This window comes from Lithobates pipiens, unplaced genomic scaffold (genome assembly GCF_037356315.1).
Source record: "Lithobates pipiens isolate NorthernLeopardFrog02 unplaced genomic scaffold, aLitPip1_a1.2 Scaffold_16, whole genome shotgun sequence".
NCBI classification, from domain to species: Eukaryota; Metazoa; Chordata; class Amphibia; order Anura; family Ranidae; genus Lithobates; species Lithobates pipiens.
In genome coordinates, this window is record NW_027507748.1 from 269,454,403 (window position 1) to 269,477,176 (window position 22,774).

At 40.3% G+C, this 22,774-nt stretch overlaps 1 protein-coding gene across 2 annotated transcripts in view; it reads right to left on the reverse strand.

The window, feature by feature from the left end:
• The window catches only part of ACACA (acetyl-CoA carboxylase alpha), a 480,408-nt gene that overhangs the window by 48,625 nt on the left and 409,009 nt on the right, over positions 1 to 22,774 (reverse strand). For both annotated transcript variants that reach the window (XM_077481395.1, XM_077481394.1), the window contains exons 48-50: positions 16,793 to 16,889; positions 11,737 to 11,872; positions 249 to 426 (exon numbers count right to left, since the gene is read on the reverse strand). In XM_077481395.1, the coding sequence (XP_077337521.1) occupies positions 249 to 426; positions 11,737 to 11,872; positions 16,793 to 16,889 (411 nt within the window). The remainder of the gene's footprint in view (positions 1 to 248; positions 427 to 11,736; positions 11,873 to 16,792; positions 16,890 to 22,774) is intronic.

The following is a 22,774-nucleotide window of genomic DNA, read 5'->3' on the forward strand; positions in this document are numbered from 1 at the left end:
CCAATATTGATTTTTTTCTTTTTTTTTACACTCTGTCTATATTTTATCTTCTTTCCACTTCCATTTCACTTTACAAATTTTAATTTCAAACTTTTAGAAAATGGGAAAAAAATAAATAAAAATAGGGCAAAGTGTGGCAAAATGAAAAGCAATTATTTTATAAATGGACTGGTAAATTTTATCTTAAATTTTAATATCAATATAACCAAACATTTTCAAGGTGATCTAAAATGTTATAGATATGTTACCTGCTCTCTTTGTCTGCATACATCTCCATGTGCCTTGGATTGATAGTAGAATCTATCACTACCCATGATCCACCTCGCAGTTCAGCTTGAGGAGGAATGTATACCAACACAGGCTGGCGGTACTCACGCAAGCCATCCACAATGTAGGCTCCAAACTTGAGTACTTGATCATACATGTCTGAAGATAAAAAGAAAGTCACACACATTTTATTTTTACTCATACAGAAGACATATGGGTGTACAGGATTGAGTATATGGGATTGTATGATATTATTTTTTATTTATTTATTTTTATGGTTGAACTGGATGGACTTGTGTCTTTTTTTCAGGGTGTATAGGATTGTATATTATTTTTTATTTATTTATTTTTATGGTTGAACTGGATGGACTTGTGTCTTTTTTCAGGGTGTATAGAATTGAGTATATGGGATTGTATGATATTATTTTTTATATGAACTGGATGGACATGTGTCTTTTTTTCAGGGTGTATAGGACTGAGTGTATGGGATTGTATGATATTATTATTTATTTATTTATTTTTATGGTTGAACTGGATGGACTTGTGTCTTTTTTCAGGGTGTATAGGATTGAGTATATGGGATTGTATGATATTATTTTTTATTTGAACTGGATGGACTTATGTCTTTTTTCAGGGTGTATAGGACTGAGTATATGGGATTGTATGATATTATTTATTTATTTATTTTTATGGTTGAACTGGATGGACTTGTGTCTTTTTTCAGGGTGTATAGGATTGAGTATATGGGATTGAACAATATTATTTTTTATTTATTTATTTTTATGGTTGAACTGGATGGACTTTTGTCTTTTTTCAACCTGACTAACTATGTAACAAATAATACCTGCGGCATCATTTTTGGATTTTTTTTTCATAGCCATTTCTGTAAACTCACAAGAATGATGGTCTGTAAATTATAAAAAAAAAAAAGTGCAAAACCCTAAACTAAGTAATTACTAAACTATAAAAACAGCTACTTTCCTAGGTTCAGCAAAGAGGATACTGACTAACTGGTCAGTGTACAGTCTACTATAACCCCAAAATCCTTCATGTGATATGGAAGTTTCTATGTGTACTTTATTCATCAGCCATCATTGCAAGCTGCGATGCAATAGTGGGCACAGCTGGATTCAGTGGGTGCAAATCAATACTTGAGCTGGGCACTGGTTGTAAATCTTTCAGTCCAGATACTATTGGATCTCACATTTTATGACAAAGATACATTAAGCAAACCAAACCTAATATTAAAGAAGCTTACTGATCATTCAGTCCCAAGTGGCTGGGTGGGGGTCTTCTTTAAGAAATACCCGAATGAATTTTGGGAAACCCTAAGTGAGGTTTTATCTGCTCTATACAGTTAACATAGTTACGCTAGCACAGTATGATCGGCACATACTGTACTCGTATGGAATTCTAAAGAGCTGCTGCCTATGGGTTAATTTCACATGAATTTACATCCTTTCAGACAAGTCATGCAGAGTCTGGGGCCCCACTGCTAATTTCTAGTAAATTTCACGCTTGATGTCTTACTGTTGTGGGTCATTGGCACTTCGTCTAAATAAACTGCTTCCAAATGGTTCTTTCATCTAAATATTCACTTGATTTTTTATAATTTAATTTTACATTATATGGAATAGACTTCTGGCCGGAGACAAGTCATTGGAGAAACTCTCTGAACACAATCTAGATATGTTTTTTGTTCCTTGCCTGAATTAGACCTCCCAGGCCGAGTAGTAAAGAGGTTTTTTTTTTTTTTTCTCCCTCTGCTAATGTCAATTTTCAGCATAGCCAGAGCTTTCTTTAATCTTTTCCTACTCATTACACACAATTTTGGAGTAATTTTACCCACAGTGCAATTGGCTTCTCGTGGTGTGTTTGTGTGCTCTGAGAGCTGGTGTAATTGTTTATTTTGCCTTCCTGCATAATACCCTTCCAGCACAGAAACCAAAAATGCTCAGCGACACCCGAAGGGCTTCCAAGACTGACAACTCACACTTAAACATGCTTCTGTACACAGGATAATGGCAGTAGAGCCATGTCCTGAAATCTAATGTGAATTTCTCCTCAAACCTTTCATGTTTTTTTTTTTTCCTAAAGAGAGAAAAACAAACAAGAACAATTGTATGTAAGTGATATTACAAGAGCACGCGAAAACTGAATTTTGGCTTTTGACCAGAGGATTCAGTGTATCTTTAATTTGATGAAGTTGGTTGAGGCAGCTTTAAACTTTTTTTTTTTTTTTTTTTACAAAGTCTTGCAAGATTATATTAATATAACTACAATGAGCTAAAATCCTGCATATATATAAAAAAAAAAGCTCATTATGTAATACCTGAGATTGAAGCCCCCGGCCAGCGACATTTCTTCCCAGAGTTACTTCTGGGTATCGTGGCTCCAATGCTTTGACTGGCCAGAGCAGCGATGACGTCATTGGCTGGAGCCGCCAGCAACGGCACACTCAGCATGTACCTGCCCCATTGCTTCAGTGCACATGCACCTGTGACGTTGACAGATACAGGGGATATCTCCTAAACCGTGCAGGTTTAGGAGATATCCGGGGTAGCTACTGGTAAGCCTTATTATAGACTTACCTGTAGCAAAAAGTGGATTGTAAGGGTTTACAACCACTTTAACAGTCAGTTAAAGAAAATAAACTGGACTAACCGTACTACTCTCAGTACTTCTGTCCTGATAAAGAAATGTGCACACTGGAGTTTGGTATGAAAGAAACACAGACAGCCTATTCCATGAGACTAGGTAAAAACACAGATGGAATCGCTTTTGCTTGCCAAATGATTTGTATTTTTGTCCATCTAGTCCTGCCATACAAACCAGGCTTATCCTGATTTTTTCCCTGCTGAAGTTTCCCTTTTATGTACAGGTCTCCTACCTAACACAACTCTGTGACTTTACAGTGAAGAAGAGCTACCACACTGATAAGCTTATCTCTATTACTTTGCACTCCTCTACTATCAGCATGCTCCTTGTGCTGCAGCACACCTAATTGCTGTCTTTTTGATGCCTCTCCCTCCTCCTCTATAGGCTCTGCTCTAGAGAATGCAGGAAGATGATAGCAAGTCAAATTTAGATACCTAACACTGCTTGCATTTGGAAAACACATTCAATGATGCAGTATTTATAGAGCCCCTTTAACTGCTTGCCGACTGCGCTATAGCCAAATGACGGCTACAGCACGGCTCCATAACTCTGGGAGGACGTCAATGTACGCGTGCCCCCGGCAATATCCATGGCCGCCAGGTGCATCACAGTAAACGGTCGCTGATAGTGGATGTTTACCACGTGATCGCTCCGTCAAATGACAGAACGATCACTTGTAAAAAAAAACGGCGTCACGTCTGGTTCCTCTCTCCCCTTTCTGTATAGATCTGTACAGTGCTAGGGGAGAGGGGAGAGATCGCTGGCAGCAGAGCTGTGGGCTGGATGTGTAGTGCTCCCATTTCAGCCATCCATCCATCCATACTCAGTCATCCATGCTCAGAATACCCATCCATACTCCGCATACTCACCCATCCATCCATGCTCACCAATCCAAACTCAGCATACTCATCTATCCATGCATGCTCAGCCATCCATACTCCTCCATACTCAGAATACTCATCCATCCATCCATGCATGCTCACCATACCCATCAATACTCAGCCATCCATGCATGCATGCATACTCAGCCATCCATCCATGCTCAGCCATCCATACTCAACATACTCATCTGTCCATCCATCCTCAGCAATACTCATCCATCCATCCATGCTCAGCCATCTTATCCGTACCAGCCATACCCAGCAACACCCAGCAGTACTCAGCCATACCCAGCCGTGCTCAGCCATCCCATCCATACCCAGCCATACTCATTCATGCTTAGTAATCCCATCCATACTCAGCCATCCCCATCCATGGCTCATCCATCCCCATTCATGCCACATCAGTTCTCATCCACGCCACTACAGTGCCTCACAAAAGTGTAATAGGTAGTAAAAAAAGATTTGAAACTTATGCCCCTAGAACACCTGATGGTGCTCCCTGCATGTTGGGCCTCTATGTGGTCAGGCAGTGGAAAAGTCTCCCACATGTGGTATCGTGGTACTCAGGAGGAGTAGGAGAATCTATTTTGGGGTGTCATTTTTGGTATGTACATCCTATATGTTAGAAATATTGTGTAAAGGACAACATTGTGTAAAAAAAAAAAAGCGGTCTCATTTTCTTTTCACTTTTTCCAAAAACTTGCAAAAAAAAAAATGGCACGTTCAAAAGACTCATTTTGCCTCATAGATTATACATTAGGTTGTTTTCTTTCCAAAACGGGGTCATTTTTGGGTGTTTCCATTGTCCTGGTGCCTTCAAAAGTGTAATGGCGTGTACACACGACCGGACTTTCCGGCAGAAATGGTCCGACAGTCTTCCTGGCGAAGTTCCGAAGGACTTCCGACCAAACGGACTTGCCCACATATGAATGGACCAAAGTCCATTCGTTTTGAATGTGATAACGTACAACGGGACTAGAAAAGGAAGTCCAATAGCCAGTAGCTACCCTAGTGTCGTATTTGGTCCCTCGGACCAGCATACAGACAAACGGTTTTCCCGATAGAAATTGATTCCTTTGGACAGATTTGTTCTATTTCTAGGTCCGTCTGAATTTTTGAAGAAAAAAGTCAAATGAAGCCCACACACGATCGTAATATCCGATGGAATTATTTCCTCTGACCTATTCTGTCGGAAAGTCCAGTCACGTGTACGTGGCATAAGAGGTAGTCAAGAAATTATATATGGAATTTATGCTCCAAGAACGCCTGATGGCGCTCCCTGCATGTTGGGCCCCTGTATGTGGCTTCACTGTGTAAAAGTCTCACACATGTGGTATTGCCATACTCAAGAGGAATAGTAGAATGTGTTTTAGGTTGTAATTTGTGCTATGCTTATGCTGTGTGTGAGAAATAAGATGCTAATATAACAATTTTGTGAAAAAAGAAAAAAGAAAAGAAAAAAAAAAATCTTAATTATGCAAAGAATTGTCGTAAAAAAATGACAACTTCAAAAAACTCACCATGCCTCTAACTAAATACCCTTGAATGTGTACTTTCCAAAAAGGGGTTATTTGGGGGGTATTTGTACTTTCCTGGCTTGTTAGGGTCTCAAGAAATGAGAGGCTGTCAGTGCATCAGGTGCGATAAATTTTCAGAGATTGGCACCATAGCTTATGGACCAAGTAATATACACCAATTTGGGTTATTTTTACCAAAGATATGTAGCAGTATACATTTTGGCCAAAATATATGAAGAAAAATTATTAATTTTCAAAATTTTATAACAATCTAAAAAAAAAAGCATTTTTTTTTCCAGAATTTTCAGTCTTTTTTCTTTTATAGCGCAAAAACAAAAAAAAACCATCAGTGATTAAATACCACCAAAAGAAAGCTCTATTTGTGTGAAAAAAAAGACACAAATTTCATATAGGTCCAGTGTTGCATGACTGAGTAATTGTCATTCAAAATGTGAGAGCACCGAAAGCTAAAAATTTGTCTGGTTAGGAAGGGGGTTTAAGTGCCCAGTGGGTAAGTGGTTAAAGTGGTAATAAACCCACAACAGTAAAATCAGTTTGTATATGCAGTAAAGCATGCTTGTTGTACTCACTGTGGAATCTAAGGGGTTAAATCTGTGCATTGTGTAAAGAGGCTGTTTGATACTGTCTTCTCTGATCCACCTCTTTTTCCACTGTCACCAATCCATTTGCTGACACAGAGCCTTGGGGGTACTTTGCACATGCTCAGTTTGGTTTGTATTGCTAGCACGTTTTTTTTTGGGAGGGTGCATGTGATCAGCATAGGGTCTATCAGCACTGTCCAGGCAGAGGGTCAGGGGTCATGTAGCCTCACAGGACAGTTAGAGGAGAATGAAAACTCTTCCTACAAGTGTTAACCAGTGCATTTCCATGTTCTGTGAGAGACCAGATCTAGTGAATGCAGGGTCCTGGGTTTAGTAACACGTTACCTTGTGCTTTTTATATCTGCCTCAGGTTCAGATTTAAAGGGGATTTTTTTTGTGTAAACAGCACAACTGAATATGGTACCTCTAATAAAGAAAATACAAAATCCACAGTGCTTTTGTTTACTGTAGAAATGACAGCTTTTGTACAATATTATACATAGGGAGTTATTTACGCAGACAAATCTACTTTGCACTACAAGTGCAAAACGCACTTGAAATTGCACTGAAAGTGCACTTGGAATTGCAGTCGCTGTAGAACCGAGGGGGCTATGCAAGGCAAATAAAAAAACACCATTTTAGTTTGCACGATTGGATAATAAAATCAGCAGAGCTTCCCCTCATTTCAAATCTACCCCTCAAATTTACAGCCACTGCACTTCCAAGTGCACTTTCAGTGCAATTTCAAGTGTACTTTGCACTTGTAGTGCAAAGTGGATTTGCCTTTCGTAAATAACCCCCATAGTGTTGAGCCGGCGATGCGACTGATCAGCTCTGTTTCAACTCTCGTATATTAGATGATCATGCGGTTTACTCCCCTTGTCCATTCACCGTTTTTACTCTAGACAGTCTCTGTGTTTGCATATTTATATTTAATATTTATAAATGTTTCTTTATTTATATGAAGAAATTTTTTTCGTGACTTTTTTTTATAGTACCAGTGGCATCACTAGGGTTGGTGTTTCCCTGATATGGTAAAACATGGCGTTAACCTCCCCCCACTGTCACCAAGTATAGTCCCCCTTCAGTACAGAACCCCCTCTCCACTGAGTATAGAACCCCCTCTCCACTGAGAATAGATCCCCCTCCAGTAACTACAGACCCCCCTCCCTCAGTACACACACCCCTCTCCACTTGTGCTAGTTTAGGAGAGGAGAGGGACTTGTGCTAGTAGGAAAGTGTGGGGGGTCAGATATATGCTGGGGATGTTCTGGGAGGCGAGAGGACATATGCTCTTGTGGAGAGTTGGATTTCAAAACCAACATTCACTTCTAGCATAGGTCCTACTAGCACAAGCCCTCTCTTCTCCTAAATTCCCCCCCCCCCCCCCCCGAACATATCCTCTTAAGCTCCCTGTTCACAATTACGCCTCCATCTTTTTTTAACTTGCGCCCCCCCCCCCCATTTCCAGATCACTCTGTCTCCCTCCTGTGGGTCCACATACAACATAATAAATTTAGTAAAAGCCATAGCTCAGAGCGTGTGTCCCTCCTCCGGTCTGTGTAGATGTAAACTGCCGAAGAATGGGAGGCAGCTTTGGTCTGCTCTGTTGTGTGAGACAGTGGGAACAGCCCAGACAGCCCGTGACAGCCCACAATGGTGCGCTGACGGTGCCCCTGCCGACAGGTGTCACCCCTCTGGCGAGTCTGATCCAGATGTGGTCCTCACCTCCCACATCCCCTAGCAATGCCACTGTGTACTACTTCCACAAAAGATATCTGCACATATCTTTATTTTACAGCAAAAGGCAATACAAAAAGTGTAAATTTCACAGTTTACATTTTTTGTACTTTTTAAAAATGTAAGAGTTGTTTTAATTTCATATACACTCAATCAAAAAATGCTTTCTCCAACAAGGGAAACAATTTTCTTCCTGATCTCCTAAGGCAACCAAATACCCTCTGGATCAACAATCTCTGGTGTTTTTACTTATAAATGTTAATATCCTATATTAAATATATATTAAAATGTTAATATAACTATATTCTGTGCATTTAGAAATGCCTTTAGTTCTTTTTAAAACAATTAACTGAGCTGGATAGAACTAGCTTCCGAGGCAGTCAATTCTAAATTTTTACACCTCTTACTGTAAAGAAGCCTTTTTGCATGTAGAGGCTTAAAACCCCCGTTAGATTTTTTTTTAACCATATGTGTCTCATTTCGGAGATTTCCCTTCACTTCCTGTCTCATAGCCAAACAAGAAGTGAGAGGAAATCCGTGGGAATTAAGGAAATATCTTGGAGCCCCCCCAGGTCATCAGAACTAGTGGCCCCATTGGAAGACTTTTCCTCTATTACTTTTCTGGGGACAACCCAAAATTGACTTTCACTTTCAATGATAATAATAACAGGACAAATAGAGAGGGTGAATCTCCTTAACAGGTGCACACCTAGCAATAAAAACTGACAAACTTTACTTTTTTTCCCTCTACATATTTTTGCAATGACCTTAAACCCCAACTCCAGATTTTATGTTACTTTAAATAGTTGGCTTGGGCCAATCTAGCCAAATGAACTGTTTTCAGTACTAAGAAAAGCAGCCGCTCTCAGTGCTGTATAAATTGTATGTGGCATCAGCCACCTACAGTACACAGCTCTGTGTTCCAGCAGCAGTAGGGGGGCTTTCCGTACCATTACTGGAGCAAGATTGAGTTGAGACGAGCACTGCTCAGTCATTCACAGGAACCCTTGCAGTTTTATGATTACAAAGCTTCCTTTGAGTGGCTGAGGTGAAGAGGCAGGCACTATCTCCACCTCAGCGGAAGCCTTGTATGCATTCATAAAATACAAGTGCATTCACAAAATACAAGGCTTTCTCTAAATGGTTGAGCAATGCTCAGCCTGACTCCATTTTGTTCCTGGCAACAGGATGAGGAGTCCCTGTACTGTCCTGCAGCCCAGACCTGTTTACTGTGTGTAGCTCATAATACATACAGTTTATATAGCACTGACAGCTGCCACAGGATTTAGTAAAATAAATAGCTCCCCCCAGACACACACAGTAGCTGTAGTGATGCTGTCACAATTGTGTATGCATGAAGGCAGATTGTCAATAGTAATATTGAGACTGCGTAGCAAAACATAGGATTTCTGAAGTTAGAATATTGCTAAGAATTTGTACACTTTGCACATTGTGATTCCCCAGTAGAGAAAGGACAAACATTGTGTTGTCTGCAAAGGATTGAAGGTACCCATTGTTTGAGCAGATAAGCAAACACCACTGGATCGTCATTATAATTCTTAAATAGAACTACATTTAGTTATTTTTTTTACATTTTGGATAGCAGAAAGGAGGGTTATAACCCCTGCCAGGTTCTACCATTTGTGTTCAATTGGTGGGATTTGTCTTTACTGTTTACTGTTTACTGTTTACTCTTTTACTGTTGTGGAGACAACCCAAAATTTGGGATTTTTTTCACTTTCACCCTTGGGGACAATGGTACAAAGGATAAATAGAGAGGGTGAATCTCCTTAACGGGGGCACGAACAGCAATCAAAACGGACAGGTGTTCTATGCCTTTTTCACGCTATCCAAAACTAGACAACAATGCATTTAATCATTCTTTAAGGGTAAACTCTATGAAAAAAGCTTAATACACAGATTAAATACATACAGTATCTCACAAAAGTGAGTGCACCCCTCACATTTTTTGCAAATATTTTATTATATCTTTTTGTATGAAAACACTGAAGAAATTACACTTTGCTACAATGTAAAGTAGTGAGTGTACAGCTTGTATAACCGTGTCAATTTTCTGTCCCCTCAAAAAAACTCGACACACAGCCAGTAATGTCTAAACCGCTGGCAACAAAAGTGAGTACACCCCTAAGTGAAAATGTCCAAATTGGGCCCAAAGTGTCAATATTTTGTGAGGCCACCCTCATTTTCCAGCACCGCCTTAACCCTCTTGGGCACGGAGTTCACCAGAGCTTCACAGGTTGCCACTGGAGTCCTCTTCCACTCCTCCATGACATCACGGAGCTGGTGGATGTTAGAGACCTTGCGCTCCTCCACCTTCCATTTGAGGATGCCCCACAGATGCTCAATAGGGTTTAGGTCTGGACACATGCTTGGCCAATCCATCACCTTTACCCTCAGCTTCTTTAGCAAGGCAGTGGTCATCTTGGAGGTGTGTTTGGGGTCGTTATGTTGGAATACTAACCTGTGGCCCAGTCTCCGAAGGAGGGGATCATGCTCTGCTTCAGTATGTAACAGTACATGTTGGTATTCATGGTTCTCTCAATGAACTGAAGCTCCCCAGTGCTGGCAGCACTCATGCAGCCCCGAGGTTATGACACTCCCACCACCATGCTTGACAGTGGGCAAGACACACTTGTCTTTGTACTCCCCACCTGGTTGCCGCCACATACGATTGACACCATCTGAACCAAATAAGTTTATCTTGATCTCTTCAGACCACAGGACATGGTTCCAGTAATCCATGTCCTTAGTCTGATTGTCTTCAGCAAACGGTTTGCGGGCTTTCTTGTGCATCATCTTTAGAAGAGGCTTCCTTCTGGGATGACAGCCATGCAGACCAATTTGATGCAGTGTGCAGCGCATGGTCTGAGCACTGACAGGCTGACCCCCCCTGCCCCTTCAACCTCTGCAGCAATGCTGGCAGCACTCATACATCTATTTCCCAAAGACAACCTCTGGATATGACGCTGAGCAAGTGCACTCAACTTCTTTGGTTGACCATAGCGAGGCCTGTTCTGAGTGGCATTTTTCCTGTTAAACCGCTGTATGGTCTTGGCCACCATGCTGCAGCTCAGTTTCAGGGTCTTGCCAATCTTCTTATGACCATCTTTATGTAGAGCAACAATTCTCTTTTTCAGATCCTCAGAAAGTTCTTTGCCACAAAGTGCCATGTTGAACTACCAGTGACCACTATGAGAGAGAGAGAGAGATAACACCAAATTTAACACACCTGCTCTCCATTCACATGACACTAGGAGGGAAATGGCTAATTGGGTCCAATTTGGACATTTTCACTTAGGGGGTACTCACTTTTGTTGCCAGCGGTTTAGATATTAATGGCTGTTTGTTGAGTTATTTTGAGGGGACATGAAAAGATACAGTAAAATATTTACAAAAATGTGAGGGTTGTACTCACTTTTGTGAGTTGCTGTATATAAGAGCTGTTCACCTGCCAAAGGATTTGTAGTTCTGTACAGTACATCTAGTCCTGAGATGTACACAAATCTGTCACACAGCACTGCCCTGTCTAGCAGTGGGGGTCTCGATCGTTCACATATAGGTGTCCTCCCTAGCCCCACTCTGTGGCTGGACAGTAAAGCAGAAGTAGAATACAGATGCGCTCATGTCTCTGTCACTCCTCTTCTAAGCATGCCTTCTTGCAATGCACACCTCTGACTTCTTCTCCCTCTCCTTCTCTGAGATCTGCTCTACAGACTGCACAATAGACTGTAAAAGGTTGACACTAAGTCAAATTCAGTTACTTACACTGCTTGATTATAAAAATACACTCAGTGATGTATCAGTGATTGTATAGCTGCCGTCATTTGCGCCCTTTTCATCTATGGTACCTAGAGCTTCCGACCTTCTTACCATTTTGAGGCCATCTGCATGCCTTGGTCCACTTGGTATCCAGTTACAAAAAGAAATCTTATGTAGTTTCTGAAAATATCTGTTACTTCTTGTTATGACTTGTAATTTGTAATATTTCAATAAAAATGTATTGAAAGTGAAAAAAGGAATCGAATGTGGCAGGCGCTTGAAAACAATTACCTTTCATTCCACCAGAAAAGCCCCTCCAATTTGCAAACACCATAAGCGGGAGTCCTTCCCTGTTGAAGTCTTTTATTGCCTGTGCAGTTTTAAAGGCAGAATCCGGGAACCACACCTGTCCAGCTTGTTGTATTATCTATGGAAAACAGTAAGGCAGTCATTCACAAAAGACTAGACACACGGTATAAAAATAAATAAATAAAAAATAGTCAAGTATAAAGAGAACGTTTTTAAATCAGAAAGAACATTCAAAATAATTATACAGGATCCTATTTACCACCCAAGTCTTCTGTGAATGCTGAAGTATTCAAATGATTACTTTGAATGTTCACATAACTTTTCTGGTTGGATGAATTTTTCACTACTTTTTAATTTCATATCTGAACTGAAATGTTTATAAAATAGATGCAACTGAATTATTTAGATTACTGTGTAATTCAGAGTGTGTAAATACTTGGGCTTCCCTGAGGCTAATGTACCTTCTGCATTAGGTGATCAATTGATGTGAGTAGCCATCATAAATAATTATCATATGGCATTATGAATATTTATTATGATGTGACAAGCATTTTATGTTGTCTCATTTTTCTGCCTTGTTGGCAATTTGATGACCCAAGCCAGCCTACAGTTTTTGCTGGAACCAAAATGTGTTTTATGCTTCAGTTACAGGCTCTTTTAGCTTATAGTTGCATTCCATGCAACTATACAAAGAGGTAACAAGAAAACTTAAACAAGCCATGATTTCCCACTGCAAAATAAACCATTGTTTGGTACAAAGGATGTGGTCATCTCATACAATAATGAAAATTTTTACATTTTCTATATTTTTAGGCTCTATGTAGTAAAGCGTTGAAGTGGAAAGGAAACTCATGATTTTACATTTTATTTGGTATCTGGCTCCTTTGTGCAGGTTTAAAGGGGTTGTAAAGGCAGAATTTTTTTTTATCTTAATGTATTCTATGCATTAAGATAAAAAAAAAACTTCTATGTACAGCAGCCTCCCAAGCACCCCCCCCCCCCCCTCCCAATACTTACCCTGAGTTCTCTCTCTCTCCATTGATGTCCACAATTCCTTCAGCCATCCGGGACTCTCCTCCTGATTGTCCGTAAGCACAGCTGTGGCGCCATTGGCTCCCGTGGCTGTCAATCAAAGTTGGTTAGCCAATCAGGTGAGAGAGGGGGTGGGGCCAAATGGCAGCTGTGTGTGTCTGAATGGACACACGGAGCTGCAGCTTGGCTCAGGTGCCCCCATAGCAAGCTGCTGGGCTATGAGGGTACTCGTCAGGAGAAAGGGGCCAGGAGCAGTGAAGAGGGACCCGAGAAGAGAAGGATCCAGGCTACTCTGTGTAAAACCAACTGCACAGAGGAGGTAAGTATGTTTGTTATTATTATTTTTTTTTAAACAAGACTTTACAATCACTTTAAGCCCGGTTCACAAACATCATCCTTAAAATGGCCACTCTGCTATGTTTCTATAGAACATCTATTGCACACAGGTACCACTGCAAATAATATAATGTAGCTGATAATAAAATGGAAATCACCAATGTATTACTATAAATTCTAAACTAAAAATGGTATTATCACCAGTGGCTCATATTCATTGTATCTTCCAGTTGTGTCTTGTGGCAAAAGCATACATTCATTTTCTGTACAACACTTGTCCATCTATTGTAGTTTAACCAATAGAAAATAAATAAACAAACAAAACAGAATAGGAAAACCTCCATATACAGAATCATATGCCCACAGTTGATCCAGAAGGCGGAAAAAAAAAACAACTTTATATAAAGCATCTTCCTAAAAGCTCCAGCATGAGAAAATTACAATTCATAGTTAGTCAGGTTGAAAAAAAGACAGTCCAGTCCATCCAGTTCAACCACAAAAAAAAAAAAAGTAATATCATACAATCTCATATACCCAATTTTATACCCACAGTTACATAGTTAGTAAGGTTGAATAAAGACACCAGTCCATCCAGTTCAACCTGAGTATCTATAATTTTCCCTATCCCTGTACATTGCACACTCACATCTGTCCCTACTCAGGGAGCCCACAATCCATGGTCCCCATTCATATACTAGGGCCAATTTTGGACAGAAACCAATTAACCTACCTGCATGTCTTTGGAGTGTGAGAGGAAACCGGAGTACCCGGTGGAAACCCACGCAGGCACAGGGAGAATATGCAAACTCCAGGCAGGTAGTGTCATGGTTGGTATTCGAACCAGCGACACTTTTTACTGCTAGGTGAGAGTGCTACTCACTACACCACTATGCTGCCCAGTTGATCCAGAGGAAGGCAAAAAACCCCAGCAGAGCATGATCCAATTTGCTATATAGCGGGGGAAAACATTCCTTCCTGATCCCGAGAGGCATTCAAATTTTCCTATAAATGTTAGTACCCAGTTATATTATGTACACTTAGTAAATAATCCAGGCCTTTCTTAAAGCAATCTACTGAGCTGGCCAGAACAACCTCTGCAGGGAGTCTATTCCACATTTTCACAGCTCTTACTGTAAAGAAACCTTTCCGTATTTGGAGATGAAATCTCTTTTCCTCTAGATGTAAAGAGTGTCCCCTTGTCCTCTTTGTTGATTGTAAAGTGGATAACTCAACACCAAGTTCACTATATGGACCCCTTATATATTTGTACATGTTTGTACATGTTGATCATATCCCCCCTTAATCTCCTCCTCTCAAGAGTGAATAAATTCAGTTACTCTAATCTTTCCTCGTAGCTGAGCTCCTCTGTGCCTCTTATCAGTTTGGTTGCCCTTCTCTGCACTTTCTCCAGTTCCCCGATATCTCTTTTGAGAACTGGTGCCCAAAACGGAACTGCATATTGCAGATGAGGTCTTACTAATGATTTGAATAGGGGCAAAATGATATCTCTCTCTCTGGAGTCCATACCTCTCTTAATACAGGAAAGGACTTTGCTCACTTTGGAAACCGCAGCTCGGCATTTCATGCTATTATTGAGCCTGATCCTCCAATAGGCAATTAGATATTCCCTGGATCAACAATCTCTGGTGTTATTGCCTAAAAATGTGAACACCCAATTATATTTTGTGCATTTAGGAATGCATCCAGGTCTTTTTTTAATAATCTACTAAACTGGCCAGAACTAGTTCTTGAGGGAGCCTATTCAACATTTCCAAAGCTCTTACTTACACACGTAGCTCTTTTTCTCAATATTGAAAAAAAAACGAAAAAGGAAAATTGCGGATTTAAAAAATAACTTAAACCACTTGCCAACCGCTGCACGCCGATATACGATCAACACAATGGCAGCGGTGGGCAAATAGGCATACCTGTACATCCCCCTTAAGAGGTGGGGATACCAGGTGCGCATGGCGCGTACAACGTGACCTTGCGCAGGGGACCGGTGGACTCAATGTAAATAAACTTGATATCTGCCAGTCTCCTGGAGATCGTTTCACGGAGCCGCACAACGGGGAAGTGCCTATGTAAACAAGGCATTTCTCCATTCTGGCTTGTGTCATGACAAAGATCACTGCTCCATGTCATCAGGAGCAGTGATCGCTGTGACTTGAAGCCCATCCCCCACAGTTAGACTCACTCCCTAGGACACACTTAACCCCTTCATCGCCCCCTAATGGTTACCCCTTACCTGACAGTGTCATTTACACAGTAATCAGTGCATTTTTATAGCACTGATCGCTGTATAAATGACAAAGGTCCCAAAATAGTGTCAAAAGTTTCCGATGTGTCTACCATAATGTCGCAGTCCCAACAAAAATCGCAGATTGCCGCCATTACTAATAAAAAAATGAATGATAAAAATGCCATAAAACTATACCTATTCCTATTTTGTAGACACAAATTTTTGTGCAAACCAATCAATATACGCTTATTGCAATTTTTTTTACCAAAAATATGTAGAAGTATACACATTGGCCTAAAGTGAGGAAAAAAAGTTTTTTTTATATATATTTTTGGGGGATATTTATTATAGCTAAAAGTAAATAATATTGCGTTTTTTCCAAAATTGTCGCTCTTTTTTGTTTATAGCGCAGAGATGGTAGAGGCTGCATTTGTTTTGTTCTTTTAAACTTTTTCTTTTGTTTTCAACTGGTGATTATGCCAGTGTCACATTTTCTGTCCTCATCAGGCGACAGTATTTGGTTCCGGTGATAGACCCCTCAGGCCCAAGCACTGCATCGTGGGAAGTGGTCGAAGACTACCCCATACCTGTAAACACTGGCTATTTACCAAAAGCTCTAAAGGAGCAATGGGAGAGCACCACAAAAGGTGAGTATCAGCACATGAGGGATTTTCTTAAAAGCAACTTTTGAATGCAAGGTACATTCGGCACTTGTGGAAAAGCGTTGCTCTCAAACATTTCTACATGTCCATCACTATGTTGGAATGCTTTACTTTCCAATAGAAATATATAAATAGAGGGAAAGGACTGCCCAATTATTAAAATATTATTTATAATTTGGGATGGAGTAGGGAATGGTGTGTTTGTCACATTGGGAAGATTTATCTTCACTTCCTTTCCCAGAGACACAACTCTGCAACGTTTGAGGAATTTTTGCAGTTTTCACCAGAATAGGTGTCTCCACTAAAGCAGTGATCATCAACTCCATCCTCAGGGCCCACTAACAGGCCATGTTTGCAAGATAACACAGGTGATATCATTTTCTGCCCAGTGACTGCAGTATTCTAGCCTGCATCTCCCCAAGATAATACATAAAACCTGGCCTATTAGTGGGCCCTGAAAGGAATTGATGACCACTGCACTAAAGGATTCCTCATAATTGCTCTTCAGGTAACAATTGTAAAATTGAGGATTTTACATCCCTTCTATTTCATATCCAAAAGTTCAAATGTTGTGTCTTTAAATATAGGAATAAAGGTTATTAATGTTAAAAAAAAAATATTATAACAGTGTAGAAAAAAAAAAAAGAGTTGTGAAACCAACTACATGAAAAATGTTAACTGCATCACAGTTTACTTATAGCAAGTAATAAATACCACAAAATCTGTCCCCAAATAAAATGATTGTGTTCAACAACCATTAACTAACCTTAGCCTCAGAGTCGAGGTTCGCAGGATCAGCAGGTATGCTTAGTTCCACAGATCTCGTTTCGACTGCAACCACTCCTACAGGAATGCCTCCCAACCTATGCATGCGCAAAAGAAAAAAAATATATATGCATAAGTGGTTTCTTATATTATAACATCCTGATGCTACTACAGTTTTGTAGCCTTCATTCTAAATGTTTTATAGTGCAGACCCATCTGCGTTGTCTTAAAAGGGTTGTGTGGGCTAAATATGAAATCACTTTCAATAGATTGCAAAAGGTTAATATTATGGCCACACCTGTAAATCAGTCAGCTCAAGTCCAGCAAGGAGACATTGCAATGGAAAATCAGGAAGAGAAGGGGTAGCTACTAGAACACACTATAGTTTTTAGAGTGCATTGAGGCTCACAAGCTAACCAATGTTAAAGTGTATCTAAAGGACAAACCTTTATTATATTGCAGCCTCCCAGTTCTTAGATGTGGAGGCTGCTTTCAATTTCTAATTTTCAGGCTTGTCTTCCTTCATCCTGAGGATTCTGCCAGTAGCACACGTTCTCTCCTAGGGCGAGTAATGCCCCATACACACAGGATCGGAAAGTCCACCAAAACAAAACTCAGATGAAAGCTTTTGGTCAGAAAAAGCGATTGTGTGCATGCTCCATCAGACTTTTTCTGGTGGAATTTCTGCCAGCAAAAGATTGAGAGCATGTTCTCAATTTTTTGGTCGGATAAAGTTCTGATCGGAAATTCCGATCGTCTGTACAAATTTCGATGTGCAAAATTCATACGCATGCTCAGAAACAATTCGAAGCATGCTCGGAAGCATTGAACTTCATTTTCTTGGCTCGTCATAGTGTTGTATGTCACCGCGTTCTTGACGGTCGAAAATTCAGACAACTTTTGTGTGACCGTGTGTATGCAAGCCAAGCTTGAGCGGAATTCCGTCAGAAAAACCATCCAAGTTTTTTCCGACTTAGAATTCGCTGGTGTGTACACACACTTTTTCTCCTAAGCGCACTTACTGTACTCTTATCTACAAAGGGGCATCATTGGCACCATAGAAAGAGACTACAGAACACCCCCTCCTCTTTATCTCTATATCATGTGCTATAGCTCAAGAAAAGAACTGAGCAGGACTGATAACAATGAGAATATAGACTGTAACTTACCAAAATGGAGCAAATAAGAGAAGTTCCGTTGGGGTTTACATAGACTAAGCTGAGGAATGCTTCAGGTTCAGTTTAAATGCAGCCTGCCCTTTCGGCATTTGGCCTCCCTGAGAGCAGTTTTACAAAATACAATGTTTAATTCTATATATTTTTTTCATTTCTACTTATGGTCTCCTATAGCAGTGGGTCTCAACTGCTGGCCGCTGTATTTCCTCTGCCGAGCCACACACTGGCTGAACTATTGCCATAGGTGTAAGAAATGATCGCTAAAATGAATGAAGCAGCCACAGTCCCCCAGTTCACTGTGTAATATGTAAACATAGCCTGTAACCAATCACTTTGAAGCTGCAGTCAATCAGCAAAAGTATGACATGACCATGTCCGATCTTCCTGATTGGCTGTAGTTCCAGGGTGTCTGGATTTCAGTTGGGATTTCACATTACAGTAAGTGAACTGCAGGACCACGGCTGCTTCCTTCATTTTAGCTGAGGCTCACAGGATTATTGTTGCACATGCACAGGCACTGAGCTGTCTCCTGTCCAGATCTGCAGTCCCTGGCTGTGTCTCTGCCAAACTGTGGGAGATCCCACCCCCTAGTGTAGATTGTAAACTCCTTGAGGGCAGGGATTGAGTTGAAATACAATATGTAAAGTGCTGCGTAAATTGTCAGCACTATACAAGTACCTGTAATAAATATTAAAGCAGTAATAAACCCAATAACAAAACATATACATTTTGCAGATTACCAGTTCTTAGATGTGGTGGCTGCATTTGTTTTATTTATTTTTTGTTTTTTTCCCTTTATTTTAACCTGGTGATCCAGCCAGTAAGTCTGTTATTTTTCAATGTCCTTTAACAAACCAAGTAGTCCAGCAAAAGTGGCAAAGGGTTGAGACAAATCATTTAACGTTGACAGGGGTGCTTACAATCTTCAGCTTTTATTTACCGTATTTATCGGCATATAGCACACACACTTTTACCCCCTCAAAATAGGGGGAAAATCGTGTGTGCATGTTATACGCCAATGTAGGCTGCCACGTGGGGAAGGAGGGGACGAACGCCGCCGAAATAGACAGATCTCCTGTGTACTCGGCTATGCTCGCAGTCACGCTCAGTCCCACCCCCTGGACATCTCCGAGCATTGACGTCCCAGCATAGGACCGGCATTATGTTCATCATAGGATCTGGGCCAAGGGACGGGCCTGGGCGTGATGCCGAGCAGAGTACACAGGAGAGCCAGCTCTAATTCAGCGGTGCTCGCCCCCCTCCCCTTGGCAAGGCTGCAGATGGACACTGATCAAGCTACAGGTGGGCACTTATAATGGCTCGTACACACGGTCGGACATTCCGACACCAAAATCTGCCGGATTTTTTCTGACAGATTTTGTCCTAAACTGGTGTTGCATACACACAGTCGGACAAAGTTGTCAGAAAATCCAATCGTTCGGAACGTGATGACATTTGTTTGTTACGACGGGACTACATTAAGGCTAGTAGCCGATAGCTTTGGTCTCATAATTTGATCTGAGCATGTGTTGCACTTTGTGCGATCGGAATTCTCTACAAACAATTGGAAAAAGTCTGATCAGATTTTTTTTCTGGAAAATTTGAGATCCTGCTTAGACTGCAGATGGATGCAGATTAGGCTGCAGATGGGCACAGATCAGGCTGCATTGATACTCGCTGACTATTATTTTACTTCAAAGTGGTTTATTTAAAAAAAATAATAATTTCCTGAAACTTCCCTCTTAAATTGGGGTGCGTGTTATACGCCGATAAATACAATACTTTTGTAGAACCTTTATCCTCAAAGGAAAGAAATCTGTTTCTGTAACTTCTTAAAAGGTGTTAGCTTGAGTTCAGCTTTAAAGGATAACCCCACTTTCGAGGGGAAAAAAATAACAATTAAAAAAAAAATACAGCATATACAATTGCGACGCATTGTTTTATATAATATATTGTAACGGAATGCCATTAAAAGTTTCCTTTCTTTTTCAATCTACAGCGCTGTCATTTTCTGTAAAATGCAATGGATTATGGTTACCTGGAGACGTTCTGTACACAGATGGTGTATAGAACACCTCTCAGAAATGTAATGTAATGTCCTGCTTGTGTGATTGGCTTACTGATTTTCCCAGAAGTCTGCACTAAGATACAAGTCAGAATTTAAGCATCCCCTGCAATGTCAATTTTGGTGAGATACTCCCAAAGGGAAATCACATCTAAAGGGTTTCAGACACTGCAGCTTTCCCCATTTAGAGCCCTGCAGGTGCAGCAGCTGATGCTAGTTATAAAATCACTCCCATACAGATTCACTTAGCCCATGGATACAGACAAACAAACAGCTATTTCTTCAAAATAACAAAAGTTAGGAATCGGCAACAAAGTTAGTTAAAATCCCTGACACCAGAGGAGAATGTACTTTTCTCCAAAAAAAAAATGGAGTTACTCTTTAATTTGTGAGTCAGGTTCATCTAAATCTGCTAGTCTAACACTACCCTTTCTCATTTTCCCATTGCTCCTCCAGTGGAAATGTAGGTCAGGAAATGTGTTACTGCCTGGATCATTATGTAAAAATGAATGAAAAAAACTTAAATAGAAAACGAATGCAGCCACAACATTTAAGGATTGATAAGCTGCAATATATTTGATTTGTGTTTTTTTTTTTTGGATTGAATACGCCTTTAAGGGTTACGTTTGTTTTTTAGCTCAAGGAAAACTGTACAATGACAGTATTGAGGCAATTTTGGACCTTGTGAAAATACAAAATGACTAGCATGCTGATTCTATGGCTTTAGTCACTGTCCTGGATCAAGCATGCAGATTAGGAGTTTTGACTGCAGTGTCTGAAAGTACAGATGACAAACACCTAAGCACTTTTTTAAAGGAGGACATTAATGGTAGGGTAAAAAAAAAGCATGTGAACTATTTGGAATGATATGGATTTCTGCACAAATTGGTCATAAAATGTGATCTGATCTTCATCTAAGTCACAACAATAGACACTCACAGTCTGCTTAAACTAATAACACAAAAATAATTAAATGTTACCATGTTTTTATGGAACACATCATGTACACATTCACAGTGCAGGTGGAAAAAGTATGTGAACCCATAGATTTCCAAGAGCTAATTGGAGTGAGGTGTCAGCCAACTGGAGTCCAATCAATGAGATGAGATTGGAGGTGTTGGTTAAAGCTGCCCTGCCCTATAAAAAACACACCAGTTCTGGGTTTGCTTTTCACAAGAAGCATTGCCTCATGCGAATGATGCCTCGCACAAAAGAGCAGAAAACCTACGATTAAGAATTGTTGACTTGCATAAAGCTGAAAAGGGTTATAAAAGTATCTCCACAAGCCTTGCAGTTCATCAGTCCACAGTAAGACAAATTGTCTATAAATGGTGAAATTTCAGCACTGCTGCTGCTCTCCCTAGGAGTGGGTGTCCCCTGTGAAGATGACTGCAAGAGCACAGAGCAACTGCTCAATGAGGTGAAGAAGAATCCTAGAGTGTCAGCTAAAGACTTACAAAAGTCTCTGTCATATGCTAACATCCCTGTTAGCGAATCTAAGATATGTAAAACACTAAACAAGAATAGATTTCATGGGAGGATACCACAGAGAAGCCACTGCTGTCCAAAAAAACATTGCTGAACGTTTACAGTTTGCACAAGAGTACCTGGATTTTCCACAGCAGTACTGGCAAAATATTCTGTGGATAGATGAAACCAAAGTTGAGTTGTTTGGAAAAAACACCTAACACTATGTGTGGAGAAAAGGAGGCACAGCACACCAACATCAAAACCTCATGCCAACTATGAAGTATGGTTTTGGGGGCTGCTTTGCTGCGTCAGGGCCTGGACGGATTGCTATCATCGAAGGAAAAATGAATTCCCAAATTTATCAAGACATTTTGCAGGAGAACTTAAGGCCATCTGTCCACCAGCTGAAGCTCAACAGAAGATGGGTGTTGCAACAGGACAACGACCCAAAGCATAGAAGTAAATCAACAACAGAATGGCTTCCTCTGATTATTACAATTTGTCACTATGGGTACTCAAGGAAAGCAATATGCCAACGACCAACCAGATACCCTCCTTGTTCCTTTACACCCTTTTCTTTTTATCCTTTCATTCATTTTTCTCCATCTTTTTTAGCTCATTCTTCTCATTCTTTAACCACTCCAGGTGATGGAGATGATGGGCGTTTTACCCTCAAAGTATAACTAAGGGCAAATCGTTTTTTTTTTGTTTTGGACAAAGTGGAAATGGATTGCAAACCCTGTCAAGTATTTATTGTGGTCTGTGCCCTCAATAAAGCAATTCACCCTCTCAGGGAGATAGTCTTAACATAAACCTGTGTCAGAAAGGAATACATACATATGATTACACACAACATACTAAACAGCGAACAAATGGCATCCTTATGTAGTTGATGCTATTTATTCGCCATTTAATATCTTCCCCATGATATGATATATGCGCATTTGACTTCTTATAATGTGTCCAATTGATCTGGTGAGCACATTTGGATTGAAAGGTGGAGGTGCAGTGGATTGGTGTCGCTATACAGTTTTCCTCTCTGACACGGGTTCATGTTGAGACTATCTCACGGTTGTGAAACGGGTCTTATCTTCACACCCATTTACCTTTGCATTTTTAAGGACTATTTATTTGGACTTTACACAGTTTGCACCTGTTGGCGGATGATTCATAGTTGAACATTTATGCATGATTTTGTTTTTTCTTTTTCCTTCTTTTTTATTTCAACTAATTATGGAATGACATTTATTTATTTAGCGCTACACGTTTGTGA